The sequence below is a fragment of the Spathaspora passalidarum genome (assembly GCF_000223485.1).
Source record: "Spathaspora passalidarum NRRL Y-27907 unplaced genomic scaffold SPAPAscaffold_5, whole genome shotgun sequence".
NCBI classification, from domain to species: Eukaryota; Fungi; Ascomycota; class Pichiomycetes; order Serinales; family Debaryomycetaceae; genus Spathaspora; species Spathaspora passalidarum.
The window spans coordinates 283,554-299,495 of NW_006767429.1; the positions used below are offsets into that span (position 1 = coordinate 283,554).

General features: G+C 37.4%; 3 protein-coding genes across 3 annotated transcripts; all 3 read left to right on the forward strand. All coding sequences in view use genetic code 12, as the record gives it.

The window, feature by feature from the left end:
* Positions 1-70: 70 nt before the first annotated feature.
* On the forward strand, positions 71-3,823 carry VPS8 (CORVET complex membrane-binding subunit; the record flags this gene model as incomplete). Its single annotated transcript, XM_007376019.1, has 1 exon — positions 71-3,823. One exon carries the CDS (start codon positions 71-73, stop codon positions 3,821-3,823), a length of 3,753 nt encoding a protein of 1,250 aa, XP_007376081.1.
* Positions 3,824-4,624: 801 nt separating this feature from the next.
* On the forward strand, positions 4,625-8,315 carry CHS8 (Chs8p; the record flags this gene model as incomplete). Its single annotated transcript, XM_007376020.1, has 1 exon — positions 4,625-8,315. The coding sequence occupies one exon, from the start codon at positions 6,078-6,080 to the stop codon at positions 7,770-7,772; it is 1,695 nt and encodes a 564-aa protein (XP_007376082.1).
* Positions 8,316-13,083: 4,768 nt separating this feature from the next.
* Positions 13,084-15,771, forward strand: PMA1 (H(+)-exporting P2-type ATPase; the record flags this gene model as incomplete). Its single annotated transcript, XM_007376021.1, has 1 exon — positions 13,084-15,771. The coding sequence occupies one exon, from the start codon at positions 13,084-13,086 to the stop codon at positions 15,769-15,771; it is 2,688 nt and encodes an 895-aa protein (XP_007376083.1).
* Positions 15,772-15,942: the final 171 nt, after the last annotated feature.

Below are 15,942 nucleotides of genomic sequence, written 5' to 3' on the forward strand. Positions count from 1 at the left end.
TCCCAACTTAATCTCACAGTTTTTACAACCAACTTTTACAACCAACCACCCTTGTTCAGCCTAGACAACAATGACCAGCCAATCATCGGCCAATTCATCGTCAAATAGTCTACTATCAGACACAACCAAGTCAATAACATCACCTCTACGCAAACAAAGATTCGATGATAGATCTCTAACCAAAACAAGTTTGGCATTGATGTCATACCAATCCATGACCTCTTTACAATCACCTTCTCCAATAGCAGACAACAACCAATCAGACCAGATTACCAACATATTCAAATGGCTGGAAATGAATCATTTATCACAGTTGCTTCCGCTGGACTCTCCGTCCCATCTATTGGAAGCAACATCAATCTACATTGCCTTATCCACACCCCAAGGTATTGCAATATTCACCTACGACCAAAAACTAGAGTGTATGCTAACCACACATGAATCAATACCAGCTAGTAATATCACCTGCATGACTTTCTCGTCGGATTCTACATTTCTTGCAGCTGGGTTTACATCTGGCCATATAATACTATGGGACATGAATGGAGACAGAATACCGAGTAATAGCCATCAAACGATCCTGCCATACTACACAATCAATCCAATAACACTCTCATCACGATTCACAAAAAACATTCACGGTCATATAATAAACACGAAAGTCACGTCTCTCTCATTCATTTCCAACCTGATATCGCGACTAATATCGGTAGACGACTCTGGATTAGTGTTTTATCACAATGGTGTTAAGAAGTTCATGAATGTTCATTTCACATGTCAGAAGATACTTGGCCGGAACGATGCAAATATAAGCGATGAGAAATTCAAGATCTTACAGTGTGAAATGTTACCCTGGGGTAATTCCCAACAAATCACCGATCAAATGGGGGTAGTTGCATTGATGACACATACGCTCGTGTTGATTATTTCCACGAGCAGTTTAAATTCAAAAATTCCTAAAGTTAAACAGCATTTCAAGATTGGCAAGTCCAATTTAGTGGGCGATTCTCCCGAATTACATACCACCCTCAGTTGGTTTCCATGCATGGAAGTGGACGGTAAAGTGAACAATGCTAGATTGGCCTATAGTTATAATAACGTGTTGACTATACTCGAACTTGACAATTCATCATTTCCTGACAACTTTCTCAAGGTGGTCAACGATTTGAAAGACAAGGACAAAGCGATTCAACAATTGCCATTTAGAAAACAATGTCGATGGATAAACCAGGGAGTTGTAAGTTTCATGAAATGGGTATCAAAAGACATACTTTGTGTGGTAACTGCAAATACTTTGGTATCATTATATTATAATGGTAAATCACTTAAGCCCGTTAGCGTTGACAATCTTGACTTCACAATAAGAAATATGATACAATTCAAGAATAGACTATTGGTATCAACCAGTTTGATTAAATTATTCATGGGGAAACCGTTAACTTGGGCAGATATTCTCCTAGAAAAACTAGCAAAGGGGGACTACCATCAAGCATTAACATTAGCTAACAATTACTACAATTCTACAAACAATGGCAAATTAGTATTAGTTGGATTACCGAAAGATCAAACTCAACGAGCACTACTTATTCAACCATACCTTGAACGAATAATGAAAGAGTCGTTGCCCTATTTATTCAAAGAAGAAGACCACAGTTATTTAACTGTGTATTTCAATATCATTGCGTATATCGGAGGTTATGACATCCTCGAAAACTTATATGAGGTTGTACCAGACGCTGAATTCTTTAATACACTAGAACCATTCATCCAATCAGGTTCAATAATTTCATTACCCCCATTAGTGCTCAAACGATTAGTGGAACATTATGTGGCTATAGAGAAAGGAGACATACTTACTGAATTGATATGTACACTTGATATTAGGACCTTGGATATTGATTTAACAATCCTGTTGTGTAAGCAATTTGAATTGCGAGATTGTTTGGTTTATGTGTGGAATTTTATACTACATGACTATGAGACTCCCTTGATTGAATTCATACTTGATTTCTCTAGTTTACTGCGAGATGATCAATTGAGTGCATACACCTATATGTCATACATACTTACTGGAAGACAATACCCTACGGATAGGTTTATACCAATAGAGTCTGCCACTAGAGCAAAACAGTCAATATGTGATATATTATTTTCAAGTACATTAGTCACACGACAAGATAACTTGATTGAGACAGATAATGATTCAAGTTTCCCATATTTGTATACGTTCCTCAAGGCCAACTCATTTGAAATGCTTTCCACAATGAATGAATTCTTTGAAGATCCTTACCTTAATGAAAGCACACTAACGAGACAATATTTAACCGAGGCATTGCTAGACGTATATGAGATGAATGATGAACTTACAACCTGGGATAATATCCAGCTTGCAATTTTCATTGGACGAAACTACCCCAAGTATTCTCAATTTCTTCGACTTTCTGAATCAACCATTACTGATATGTTTGATGTGCTTTGTTCAGCTGATGATGTGAGCATTCGACAAGATTGTGAATTGGCGTTGGCCAGTTTATTACCGTTTGTGCCTGATGATGGGCTCATTATTGATAAAATTCGCGTGGCTAAGTATTTCACGGTGTTAATAAACGTATATAAATCCAAAGGGGAATATTCGAAAGCGTTGGAAGTATGGTTGGACAAAGAGCATGACGATGATAACGAGTCTGTGGCACAGCTTATCGAGAATGGATTCATGTTGAGCAAGAATGCCCATGATCGAGTAAACTTGATTCGATTGTTGCGACAGGAGTTTGTCCGGTTTGTCGCCATGGACTTGATTATGTTTTGTAATGTAGTGGAGATTTACTGTCCTCTGGTTCATAACGAAGTGTTGAATATCAAGGATGATGCATTAGCTTACAATTACTTGAAGGTGTTGTTTGAAAAGAGAAGTGATTTAGAGTATGAGTATGTGGTGAGATATCTTGAATTAATATGTTTGTTTAATCGCGATCATGTGTTTGAATATGTCAACGAGTACAAGAAAACCATGAATGATCATCGTGAACAATGCATGGAGATTCTTAAGGATCATGTTGATGGACAAGCTTTGTTAATGGTTAGTCGAGGTGAGTATACTCAGGCTGAAGAGATATTACTACAGCAAATGGCAAAGATAACACCATCACTTGAATCTGATGAATCAGTACGGAGCGAATTTAATCATTTATTACAGTATATCATCAAGATATGCGATGATGCACATGACAATGAAGAACTTTGGCTTGAATTATTACATCAATTGGTTGATATGTCGAATTCAGAGTCTACTTATATTCACGACTTTATTAACACTTGTATTCACGATTGTTTCCGTTACATCAGTGATAATAGCAAATCCAAACAACAACAGCTTGTTATATTTAATCGGTTCCTCGAGCAGTACTCGTCAACTGATAAGATTGCCACATTGTCAAACATTAGAGGAGTATTACAGCAAGTCTTTATATCTTACAGTTATGAGAGCGAAATGTTAAACATATCACTAAAGATGATCAATGGCGACATTTACAAGAATTCTCAAATCATCAAAGCTAACAAATTAAAAGGGTGGAATATTATTTGCAAAAATTGTAGCAGCTGTGGTAAAGTTATGTGGGGTAGTGGAGGCTACAATTTAGACGATCATATCTTAGCATGGGAAGCTCGACAATGGAGTAAAGCCCATGATATCGAATTAGAGGATAAAGAGAAGTTTCATCATTGTGAACTTATTTTTTTCAAATGTGAACATGGTTATCATATGAAATGTTTAGAGAATCTTGGGGCAAATGATGAGAAATATTGTGTAATTTGTGAGTAAGAGGTTTTAATAATCTGTTGGTACAGGTTTGAACAGTGGGTGCGTTGTGCAGGCTTCCCAATTTTTTTTTAAAAAAAATAAAACCTAATAGTTTAAATATTAAAGTTCAACGCTGCATATAAAACTAGCGCAATACGTGCTAGTTTGGATGTTTGGATTTATCGGGGGGTTTAACGTTTGTAATAATCTCGTCTAGTAGACAATACCTTATCTGATTCTGTGTCACAATCTACGTGTGTGTGTGTGTGTAGGTAACCCCTTGCAGTAGCGGGACATTACATTCTCCCGTGAGCCCACCTGGAACAATCACGTGATCAAAGGCGTAACTGAATTAACAAAGACAGAGAATAAAAAAAATGTATCTAAAATTAGATTACCCAATTTAGGAGGAGTTGCAAATCACCTTTCCGAATTTGGCAATAATGTAAACAAATCCTAGTCTGCGAGATGCAGTGGACACAACCCAGTTATTAATTAAGAAAACCAAGAGCTATGATAGTTGCCCCGATATAACCTTGTCAAATAGCCTATAGTGATGAACTAACCATATGTATATTAGGGTATCCAGCTAGTGTCGGATACTGTGACATTTTCTTGATAGATCTTACGTCTGTTGTCGATCCAATTATTTTTTTTTTTCCAGGAATGTTTCATTTATTATTATTATTTTTTTTTTTTTAGACTAAAAATTTTTGATCCTGAGCCTCCGTCAGTAACTGGGTGGGAATTTTAAGGAGGTTGTCGCTTTTCCAATATAAATATAGAAAATTGGTTTTCTTCTGTTTTATCTTTTCTCTCAACTCAACACATCTTTCCCTACAGCATGTCCAAGTTGTCTCCTTCTCAAATGGACATCTTGTCTGATGTTGACGACGAACTCTTTGATAACGACTTTAGCCCACCTGGGCCAGGCGGTGCTGTGCCACCACCATTATACCCCTCAGCAGCCACCACTACCTCCCTCACCAATACCAACAGATTAAACTCTCGCAGATCCTCATACAACAATATAAGTTTCTACAATACCCCTTCCCACTCACACTCACAGCTGAACCCCTTCAACAGTCCCCCTGGTGGCTTCAGTCGCTCGCACCACCAACATACTCCAAGTTACAACGAGTTCGACGAGTACTCATACAACTATGAATACTTCAACCAAGATCCACCACCACCTTCCACCGCTAACTCCCTGCAAAACCAATCACAGCCTAAAAGAACTAAAACCGTTGCTTTCAGGGACGTGGAACCAGAATACCCTCCAATCGCTTACAGCCCCAGCAAAGTCCAATATGAAGAACACGACTTTGATTTGGAAGATCAAGCGGTACCGTTGCTGAATCTCCGCCGATCAATGACATTTACCGGTGGTGACTATATGATCAACCCCTTGCAGGATGCTGATGACGACGACGATTTGGATCCGTTCGGTGATGACGAATCTTTGTTCTCCGACACCGGGGAGGAAATCGTTAGACGAGGAAACACAATTAAAAGAGCAGGCACTCTTCGAAGAAAAAACACGTTGAAATCAAAAACTTCGCACTTGGCCGATTCCGATGACGAAGATGATGATTTCAAACCAAAGTTGACCTACACCAAGACCATTAAGAAAGCCAGGTTGGTCAACGGGAACTACGTTATTGATGCTCCTATCCCCCAGGCTTTGCTTGACACTTATGGTAAGAAAATCGACGATGGTGGTAGAGAAATGTCGTTTATGAGATATACTGCTGCTACTTGTGGTCCTTCAAATTTCACTGCCTTCAACTACAATCTTAGACAAGCAATGTACGATCCACCAAGAGAAACGGAAATTATGGTTTGTATCACCATGTATAACGAAGATGAAATATTGCTTGCTCGTACCCTTTATGGTGTTTTCCAAAACATCAAGAATTTGTCAAGAAGATCCGACCCAACTTGGGGTGACGATTCCTGGAAAAAAGTCGTGGTTTGTATTGTCAACGATGGTCGTTTGGAATTAAACAAAAGAACCGAAACTCTTTTACGTGCCCTTGGACTTTTCCAAGACGGATATGCTAAATCCAATATTAACGATAAATCAGTAAAGGCTCATATTTACGAATATACTTCCACTGTTGGTATTGATGTTGTCAATGATCACGTCCATTTAGGTCCAAACTCGCAACCAGTGCAATTTATTTTCTGTTTAAAGGAAAAGAACAGCAGAAAGATTAATTCTCATAGATGGTGTTTCCAGGCATTTGCGCCAATTTTGAACCCTAGAGTCATTATGTTATTGGATTGTGGTACCAAACCTTCCAAAGACGCTTTTTACTATTTATGGCGGGCATTTAGAGATCCTAATGTCGCTGGTGCGTGTGGGGAAATGAGAGCTTCTCTTGGTCCAAACAAGAAATTGTTGGCAAATCCATTAGTTGCAGCACAAAATTTCGAGTATAAGATTTCCAATGTGTTGGATAAACCCATGGAATCGGTATTTGGGTTTATTTCTGTGTTGCCAGGTGCGTTTTCAGCATATAGATATGAAGCTTTGTTGAATGTTAATGGTCAAGGTCCATTGGAAAAGTATTTCAAGGGGGAATACTTGCATCAAAATACCCAAGTCAACGAAGATGAAGAAGATGACGAAAGAGATATCAAAGAACGTAATTTCCAAGAAGCCGGTATTTTCACATCAAATATGTACTTGGCCGAAGATAGAATTTTGTGTTTCGAATTAGTGGCTAAAAGAGATCATAATTATGTTTTGAGATATGTTAATGAAGCCAAGGCAGAAACTGATGTTCCTGAAAGAATTGATGAATTTGTCTTGCAAAGAAGAAGATGGCTTAATGGTTCCTTATTTGCGGCCGCATATGCTGTGTTCCATTGGACTAAGATTTGGAAATCTGATCATTCGTTATTCAGAAAATTGTTCCTTCAATTAGAATTTTATTATCAGTTGATTACAATTTTAGTCTCGTGGTTTTCCTTAGCTTCTTTCTTTTTGGTGTTTAGAATCTTGACTGCTAACTTGGGTTCAGATGAAATGGGATTCCCCGTAGGTAAATATCTTGCCGTGATTTTCCTATGGTTCTACGTTGGTTGTGTTATTGTTACGTTTGTTTTGGCCTTTGGTAATACCCCTCGTGGTACGCGGAAGTTCTATCTTGTAATTGCTATATTTTTTGCAGTGTTGATGGCATATATGATGTTTGCCGCCATTTTCCTTGCCGTTCATACTGCTCAAATGATTGTTAATCTGCATAAAGATGATTTTAATATAACGATGATTTTCACCAATGGTAAATTCCGAGATTTGGTGGTGTCCGTGGTGTCTACTTATATCTTATATTTTGCTGGTGCATTCATGTTTGGAGAACCAAGTTTCATGTTCACTTCATTTGCCCAATATGTCCTTCTTTCACCAACCTATATCAACGTCCTTAACATTTACGCCTTCTGTAACATTCATGATGTTTCTTGGGGTACTAAGGGTAATGTTCAAGCTAAAGATTTGGGTTCCGCCAAATCTGTGGGTCAAGGTAGTGATGAATTAGTTATGATTGCACCTGGGGTCGTGGCTGAATTGAATGAATCTTACTTGGAAACTCTTGAGAATTTAAGAACCATGGAACCAGAACCATTACCAGTCAACAAAAAGAAATTAAAGGACGATGCATACTATGCATTTATTAGAACCATGACTGTGTTAATCTGGATGTTGACTAACGGTATTTTGATTATGATTGTTTTGGAAACGGCTGGGGTCGATACATTTACTGGTGATAGTCAAATTTCTGCTGATGGATCCATTCAAGGTAATTCGAGAACTTTCTTGACCATTATCTTGTGGATTGTCGCGGGGTTGGCAATGTTTAGATTTATTGGGGCATTCTTGTTCTTGGTGTTTAAAGGATTTAGACCATTAAAATGGAAGTGGAGAGCTAGAAAGGAGATTAAAAAGGCTCACAAGAATGGTTAAATAGTGTATTTCAGTTTGTTTATATATTTATCGTGTAAAGTTCGTTATTTGGACGTTATGAACTATGTAGATGCTATTAACCAGGGCAGAAGTAGTTTTCTATCGTGATAGAGCATCTCTGAGGGACCAACTTTTCGAAGTTCTTTGAGCAATTTGGAATTACCAAAATAAGCACTATACTAATATGGTAGATTTCCCCAATCATCATTGTTGCTGATGCTATAACTCATTAAAGACTGACTGACAGTTTTAATCGGAGAAAACAATTAGCTTTAACCTCCTTTAACTAAGGATACCACCAGCAACACTGAGAGGGGAAATCATAATCTAACTATATCGACGTCTCATTTCAGCAACAACAAATTCTTTCCAGAGGTAGTATTCAATATAAACCCAATTAGGCAGCATAAATGGTGCTATAGGAAAATAACAGCTGCTATTTTGATACATGCGATCTGACATCTAGTCTGAGATTAGCATTCGTTTGCTTTTAACATGAAGTGGTGATCATTTTCAATTAACGTGAGTCTAATATCAGCAAAAAGAAAAAGATAGCGATATAGATTTGAAAAGTTTCTGGGGAAATTTGGAGCTCTTTTATAGTTTGAAATTTGCCGCAACTAGAATCTTGGCCCCAGCCACAAACACCGACAGAAATGGTTCTCCGATTATCGCAACAATGGTGCATAATATAAGGCACAAACTCAGAAATGGTACATAAACCCGGTTTATAAGAATATTCAATAAGTTAATAATTAGTTGTTCTTGCTGACGATCTGACGATCAGATCAGATCCAATTTTCTTGTTCCCAATCCGTATTCTCTTTGATAAATTTTATTATGTGCTTGAAGAACTAGAGATATTAGTTTTGAAGAATTCCAAAATTCATTGCCCTACCAAGAAACCTAATTCATGTCTCTTTATATTAATATTGGATTACATGATGAACCTAGTTGATTTTGAAACTTATATGGTGATCGTTATCACAAAATTTCATTCATCCTAGCTGTAAAACAGTATTTTTTGCAGCCTTTTCAGAAAATTTAGAGAAAATTTCATGTTATTTTTACTCAACAGAATTCCTTCCGAAACAGTAACTACAAACACCCGCCAAGTAATCTCATCTGGAAGAACAAATGAATTAGATCCTTCACTCTTGTAACTAGTGGAGCTATTCCATACTTGAATGCACATTACGTCGCATTTTAAGCGGAGATACAGATTTAGTTCTCAAGTAGAATTAGGGGTTAATAATAAACACGTCATGTGTCAGGTGATTGCATGTCGCTGGCTTTCGATTTACTCCTATTCTATATTGCCAGATTCGTAGAATTAAGGGGTAATACGAGATTGATCTGCAAGTAACTACGATACAGAAATTTGCCTTACAGCTCAATTCTACAAAAGGCACCCGCTCGGCTATCCTTTCCAGAACATCTACTCGCAATAACTTGTCGATTGTCTCAATTATTGTCCAGTTCTTTAGCTTGCTAAAGTTTGCATCGATTGAGAATGTTAGTACTAACTTCACAAAGCCGTTGCAAAAATTTTTTTTGTCTGATTTATAATGTAATATTGGACAAAGATAACGAAATGCGAGCGGATACCTTAATTGGGAGATAGAGGGTGCGGGATTAAACATTTTGTCCAGCAATTTGTTACCACACAGAATTTCTTTTTTTCGTAAAACAATAAATTAAAAAAAGTGCTCAAAAATTTTTTTGCACCAATACAAAAACGAAACCAGCAACTCATTGGATCGATTGTCGGGTGCCACGGAAATCGTGGAGAGGGTATTGTGTTCAATTGAATGTGGTGGTGGGGTAACTCCTGGAAGTCGTCGATATTAGATTGTACACATTCTTCTATATACACACACACACACCGGCACAATCTTCAAGTAGAAGAGAGAAAATTTTTCAAATCTTGAAAAAAAAATAACGGTTTAACCCCATGAGCAGGAAGTTCAAACCGCCAAGACAATCGTCATAATAGTGGGGTTGGTGGAGGACATAGACACATTCCCTCTGGCGAAAATAAAAACTGTGGGTTTTATTACAAAAACCACCACATATAGGACAATAACAACCGTTCAGACAGAAAAAAAACGCATACAAAAAGGACCCCTCAATTGCTTGCATTACACCTAAAAAAATGCCTTACATGAAAAATATTATATGCAAGCAAACCGTTTTATTTTTTAATTCTATTCTTTGTTCTGATGAACCAATTACGTTTTAAGATTTTGTAGTGATACTGAACTTACTCAAAATCAAAATACCGCAGGGCTGTAATTGTATGGCGTTTTTTTTATGCGTTGAATTATAAACAGAGGATGCAAGAGGATTTCACTCTTGTATACGCCATAACCAAGTTCCTGCTTTCAGGATCAAACAATTCGGTAAAGTCGGTAACATACAAGCTCATAACCTCTTATCATTTTCTCCAACTCTAACTAAAACTGAATGTGGGTGAACAAAAGTTTAATTTTGAAAATTTTGAAAAATTAATGCGCTATTTTTTTTTAGGCGCCGGAGTTATGACAGAGTACGAAACGAAGCAAAACGAAGAAAAAAAAATGCACTCGGATAAATCGATAGTAATATTATTTACACAAAGCTGCAGGACCAGAAAAAAAAAAGTTTTTTTTTTTTTTTGGAAAAGTGTCTGAAAAAAATAACAAATCTCAACCTCACTGATTTTTAAGAGGTGTCACCTTATATTTGTTGATATGATGATAAAAAAGAAATGTGAAATGGGCTGAGATTATCACCCATTGATCCTTTTATACGAGCGAACTATTCCAGTCATTATCTAAACTGTCTAAAGTTTCAATCCTAATGCACTTAATTTAACTCTACAGAAGGTAACAGTTGTGTACTTGCTCTCAACCATAAACAAGTTTTGTGCTAAAGCGAGCTCGGATATAATTTCTCTCACTTTTTTGCAATAATCTATACAAAACTTCAAGTTCGTACATCTCTGTAAAGAATAGTTACGCTTTATGTATGAATAATAAACAAAAGAAATATGCCAACTTAAGCCGTGTTTGAATGACCCAAGGCTGGAAAATAGTTTCCATCAAGGAAGATCATATTAAACGAATATGTAAACATCGTATCTTAACCTAAAATGGAAACTTCTAGCCTGACAAAACCGACCTTAAACCCCTGCAAAATGTTCTACGTCATATCAAATATTAAACGAGTTGGTATCAGGTGATTTTATCAGGCACCGACATTTTCATACAAATCGACAGAAATAACAATACAATGGTAGAACTTGAAGTATTATTTGTTGCTCCAACCATATTACAATAGACAGCGATCGGGTAGTATGGATATGGATCGGTATCTATTCTACGTATCATGAAGCATGTAATTTCTTTTGCATTTGGAACTGATTGAACGGCCCGAGTGAATCCGGCAATAAAATTCACTCACGATCACGGCTAAATTTTCGATTCGGTGCCGAACTTTCAACTATTTCGGGAACAACTTCAAAACAACCACAAACCAGTTATATCCGGCTGAATAGTAGTAGCGGCTTATTAGATGCTGGCCAGGTCCATAGGGCCCTACCGAGAACTATTGTGACACAGGATTGGCCTAGAAGTATTTTTAGTCAAGAAATTTTGGTGCAATTTTTTTTTTTATTGTGTAGTGGAGTCAAATTTGTGGTTATTACCTATAAGCCAGATTTGTGTCTGTAATTGTTTTGTCATTAGCTCTGACTTCATAGCGATAGATTTATACAGACACTCGTGGGCTTCATTTAGACAAGATTTACCATTTAATCAGTCAACGTGTTTCCAAGCTATATCCTGCAGTTAAATAATAGAACTTTTTCCACATGGAGATGGTTATTGTTTCTAGAATGGACTGCAAGTTTTGCTTCTACGATTACAGATCTGTTATCTACTCTATTTATTCAATTCAATTAATTTGTTTTCGATTTACTGCAAAATCGAAGATCAAGTTGCAAAGTCTAGTGCGACAGATTCGAAGGGCCCACGTTGCCTCTCCCCCCCCCCCCCCCCAAGCCAATTTAACGGAATTTGTGGGAGGACAAGAAAACATGACTTGAAATTATGATATTATTATACGAAATTAGTACACGACCTCATCTCGAAATTTGTGTTCCCCTGCCTGAAAAAAAAAGACTGGTCACCCCAAAAGCTTGCTGTAAATTTCATATTTTCTCCTCCTCATCGCGCATCTCTATAGCGTCAACCCCCTTGTACAAAAAATATCGGTGACCAAAGTGAAAAATAATCCAAAATCATTCCATGTACGAAAAACTTGAATGACTAGACTTGGTGTCAAAATGATGTTTTTTGTCATGACTTGGACAGAAATCTATATAAATGGGTAGTTTAGGTAGGACAATTGCTGGCCAGTGCTTGCGCGCCCAAACCAGAATTTAGTTTGGCTCACCTGCAGGAGAAATATCTTCTATTTTTTTAATATCTATCACCGAAACGTAAACATTTATGCATGAACATTTTTGTAAGTTACTCCGAGACCACCGAGAACAATCCCCCCAGTAATTTAGGGTTTCGTTCCCAACTTCATCTACGGCGCACCCCCACTACTTGGTTACACTCCCACATACATCCATGCTAAAACTCTGTCCTATACCGGTGTTCGGCTAAACAGCATAAATTCTAACTTGAACACCATTTGTTTATCATTTGACAATGAAAACAGTTTAATTAAACCGATAGATTCAGTCAGACACTTTTGCTGAGGTAAGGTCATTCATTGTTCCTGTCATATTTGTATATCCACTTGCCTAATCAGGACTGTGTGTCACATGACATACGTCATTTATGCAGGTCGCATAACCCAATTTGGTAGAAATCTATACCAAAACACAGAATTTATTTGTTTCTTTTTTATCCAATGTCAGGAAGAAAAAAAAGAGGATAAATCCCTCAGACATTTTTTTCTCATTTTGTTCATGCATGAAATATTATTTAGTCAAATCAAATCAAAAATAATTAATGATAACCACCCCCCAAAATTATTTCCCGCACAATTTTAAATTTCACTCACTGTTATTTACACACTTTTTTTTTTGTATTTATTTATTTTTTTTTATTTTCTACCAGCCGTATTTTAAAATATAATTTCGAACAGACAAAAAAAAATGGTCAATGGTTTCCACTAAATTAATTTCCATCGCTGTAGTTTTTCCTTTTTTTATAAATTCAAGATAAATTCCTGAAATCTCGTTGAATCTTTCACCCTTCTTTCTTTTCTTTCCTTCTTTAGTTTTCACTCTCTTTATTTATAATCCTTATTTATTATGAGTGCTACTGAACCAACCAAAGAAAAGGTTGCTAAGAACCTTTCTGACGATGAAGATGAAGACATCGATCAATTAGTTTTGGATTTGCAATCCAACCCAGCTGCCTTGGACGACGATGAAGAAGCCCAAGATGAAGGTACCTTCAAGGCTGTCCCAGAAGAATTATTACAAACTGACCCAGCCACCGGTTTATCCGATGACGAAGTCTTAAAGAGAAGAAAGAGATTCGGTCTCAATCAAATGGCTGAAGAACAAGAAAACTTGGTCTTGAAGTTCATTATGTTCTTCGTTGGTCCAATTCAATTCGTTATGGAAGCCGCTGCCGTTTTAGCTGCCGGTTTAGAAGATTGGGTCGATTTCGGTGTTATCTGTGCTTTGTTAATGTTGAACGCTTTCGTCGGTTTCATCCAAGAATACCAAGCCGGTTCTATTGTCGATGAATTAAAGAAGACTTTAGCTAATGTTGCCCTTGTCGTTAGAAACGGTCAATTGATCGAAATCCCAGCTAACGAAGTTGTTCCAGGTGATATCTTACAATTAGAAGATGGTACTGTTATCCCAACCGATGGTAGAATTGTTTCTGAAGACTGTTTGTTACAAGTTGATCAATCCGCTATTACTGGTGAATCCTTGGCTGTTGACAAGAAGCACGGTGACTCTTGTTACTCTTCTTCCACTGTTAAGACCGGTGAAGCTTTCATGGTTGTTACTGCTACTGGTGACTCTACTTTCGTCGGTAGAGCTGCTTCTTTAGTTAACAAGGCTTCTGCTGGTACTGGTCATTTCACTGAAGTTTTGAACGGTATTGGTACTACCTTATTGGTTTTCGTCATTGTTACTTTGTTAGTTGTCTGGGTTGCTTGTTTCTACAGAACCGTTAGAATTGTTCCAATCTTGAGATACACTTTAGCTATTACCATTATCGGTGTTCCAGTTGGTTTACCAGCTGTCGTTACCACCACCATGGCTGTCGGTGCTGCTTACTTGGCTAAGAAGCAAGCTATTGTCCAAAAGTTGTCTGCTATTGAATCTCTTGCTGGTGTTGAAATCTTGTGTTCCGATAAGACCGGTACTTTAACCAAGAACAAGTTATCTTTACACGAACCATACACTGTTGAAGGTGTTGAAGCTGATGACTTGATGTTGACTGCTTGTTTAGCTGCTTCCAGAAAGAAGAAGGGTTTAGATGCTATTGATAAGGCTTTCTTGAAATCTTTGATTAACTACCCAAGAGCTAAGGCTGCTTTGACTAAGTACAAGGTTTTGGAATTCCAACCATTCGACCCTGTCTCCAAGAAGGTTACTGCTATTGTTGAATCACCAGAAGGTGAAAGAATTGTTTGTGTTAAGGGTGCTCCATTATTCGTCTTAAAGACTGTTGAAGATGACCACCCAATCCCAGAAGATGTCCACGAAAACTACCAAAACACTGTTGCTGAATTTGCTTCTAGAGGTTTCAGATCTTTAGGTGTTGCCAGAAAGAGAGGTGAAGGTCACTGGGAAATCTTAGGTATTATGCCATGTATGGATCCTCCAAGAGATGATACTGCTGCTACTGTTAACGAAGCTAGAAGATTAGGTTTAAGAGTTAAGATGTTAACTGGTGATGCCGTCGGTATTGCTAAGGAAACTTGTCGTCAATTAGGTTTAGGTACTAACATTTACGATGCTGACAGATTAGGTTTATCCGGTGGTGGTGACATGGCCGGTTCTGAAATTGCTGATTTCGTTGAAAATGCTGATGGTTTTGCTGAAGTTTTCCCACAACACAAGTATAATGCTGTTGAAATCTTACAATCTAGAGGTTACTTAGTTGCCATGACTGGTGATGGTGTTAACGATGCTCCATCTTTGAAGAAGGCTGATACCGGTATTGCTGTCGAAGGTGCTACTGATGCTGCCCGTTCTGCTGCTGATATTGTTTTCTTGGCTCCAGGTTTATCTGCTATTATTGATGCTTTAAAGACTTCCAGACAAATTTTCCACAGAATGTACTCTTATGTTGTCTACCGTATCGCTTTGTCCTTGCACTTGGAAATCTTCTTAGGTTTATGGATTGCTATCTTGAACAGATCCTTAAACATTGATTTAGTTGTCTTCATTGCTATCTTCGCTGATGTTGCTACCTTAGCCATTGCTTATGATAACGCTCCATACGATCCAAACCCAGTTAAGTGGAACACTCCAAGATTATGGGGTATGTCTATTATCTTGGGTATAATTTTAGCTATCGGTACTTGGATTACTTTAACCACCATGTTGTTACCAAAGGGTGGTATTATCCAAAACTTCGGTGGTATTGATGGTATTTTGTTCTTGCAAATTTCCTTGACTGAAAACTGGTTGATTTTCATCACCAGAGCTCAAGGTCCATTCTGGTCATCTATTCCATCTTGGCAATTATCTGGTGCTGTCTTGATTGTTGATATCATTGCTACTTGTTTCACCTTATTCGGATGGTGGTCTCAAAACTGGACTGATATTGTTACTGTTGTTAGAACCTGGATTTGGTCTTTCGGTGTCTTCTGTGTTATGGGTGGTGCTTACTACTTGATGTCTACCTCTGAAGGTTTCGACAGAGTCTGTAACGGTAAGCCAAGAAAGCAACAAACCGACAGAAGATCTCTCGAAGATTTCCTTGTTTCTATGCAAAGAGTTTCTACTCAACACGAAAAGTCTACTTAGATTTAAAGTTGTTGGGTGTTTTCTCATTTGTATCACATAATAATATATTTACATTTTTGCATTCATTTCATTCGTTGTTGATGATTAACTTTTAAATTGGTTTTTGAAATCAGATATGGAATAATAAATATAATTTTAATAAGTTTTTAACCATCATTGTTCACACATCCT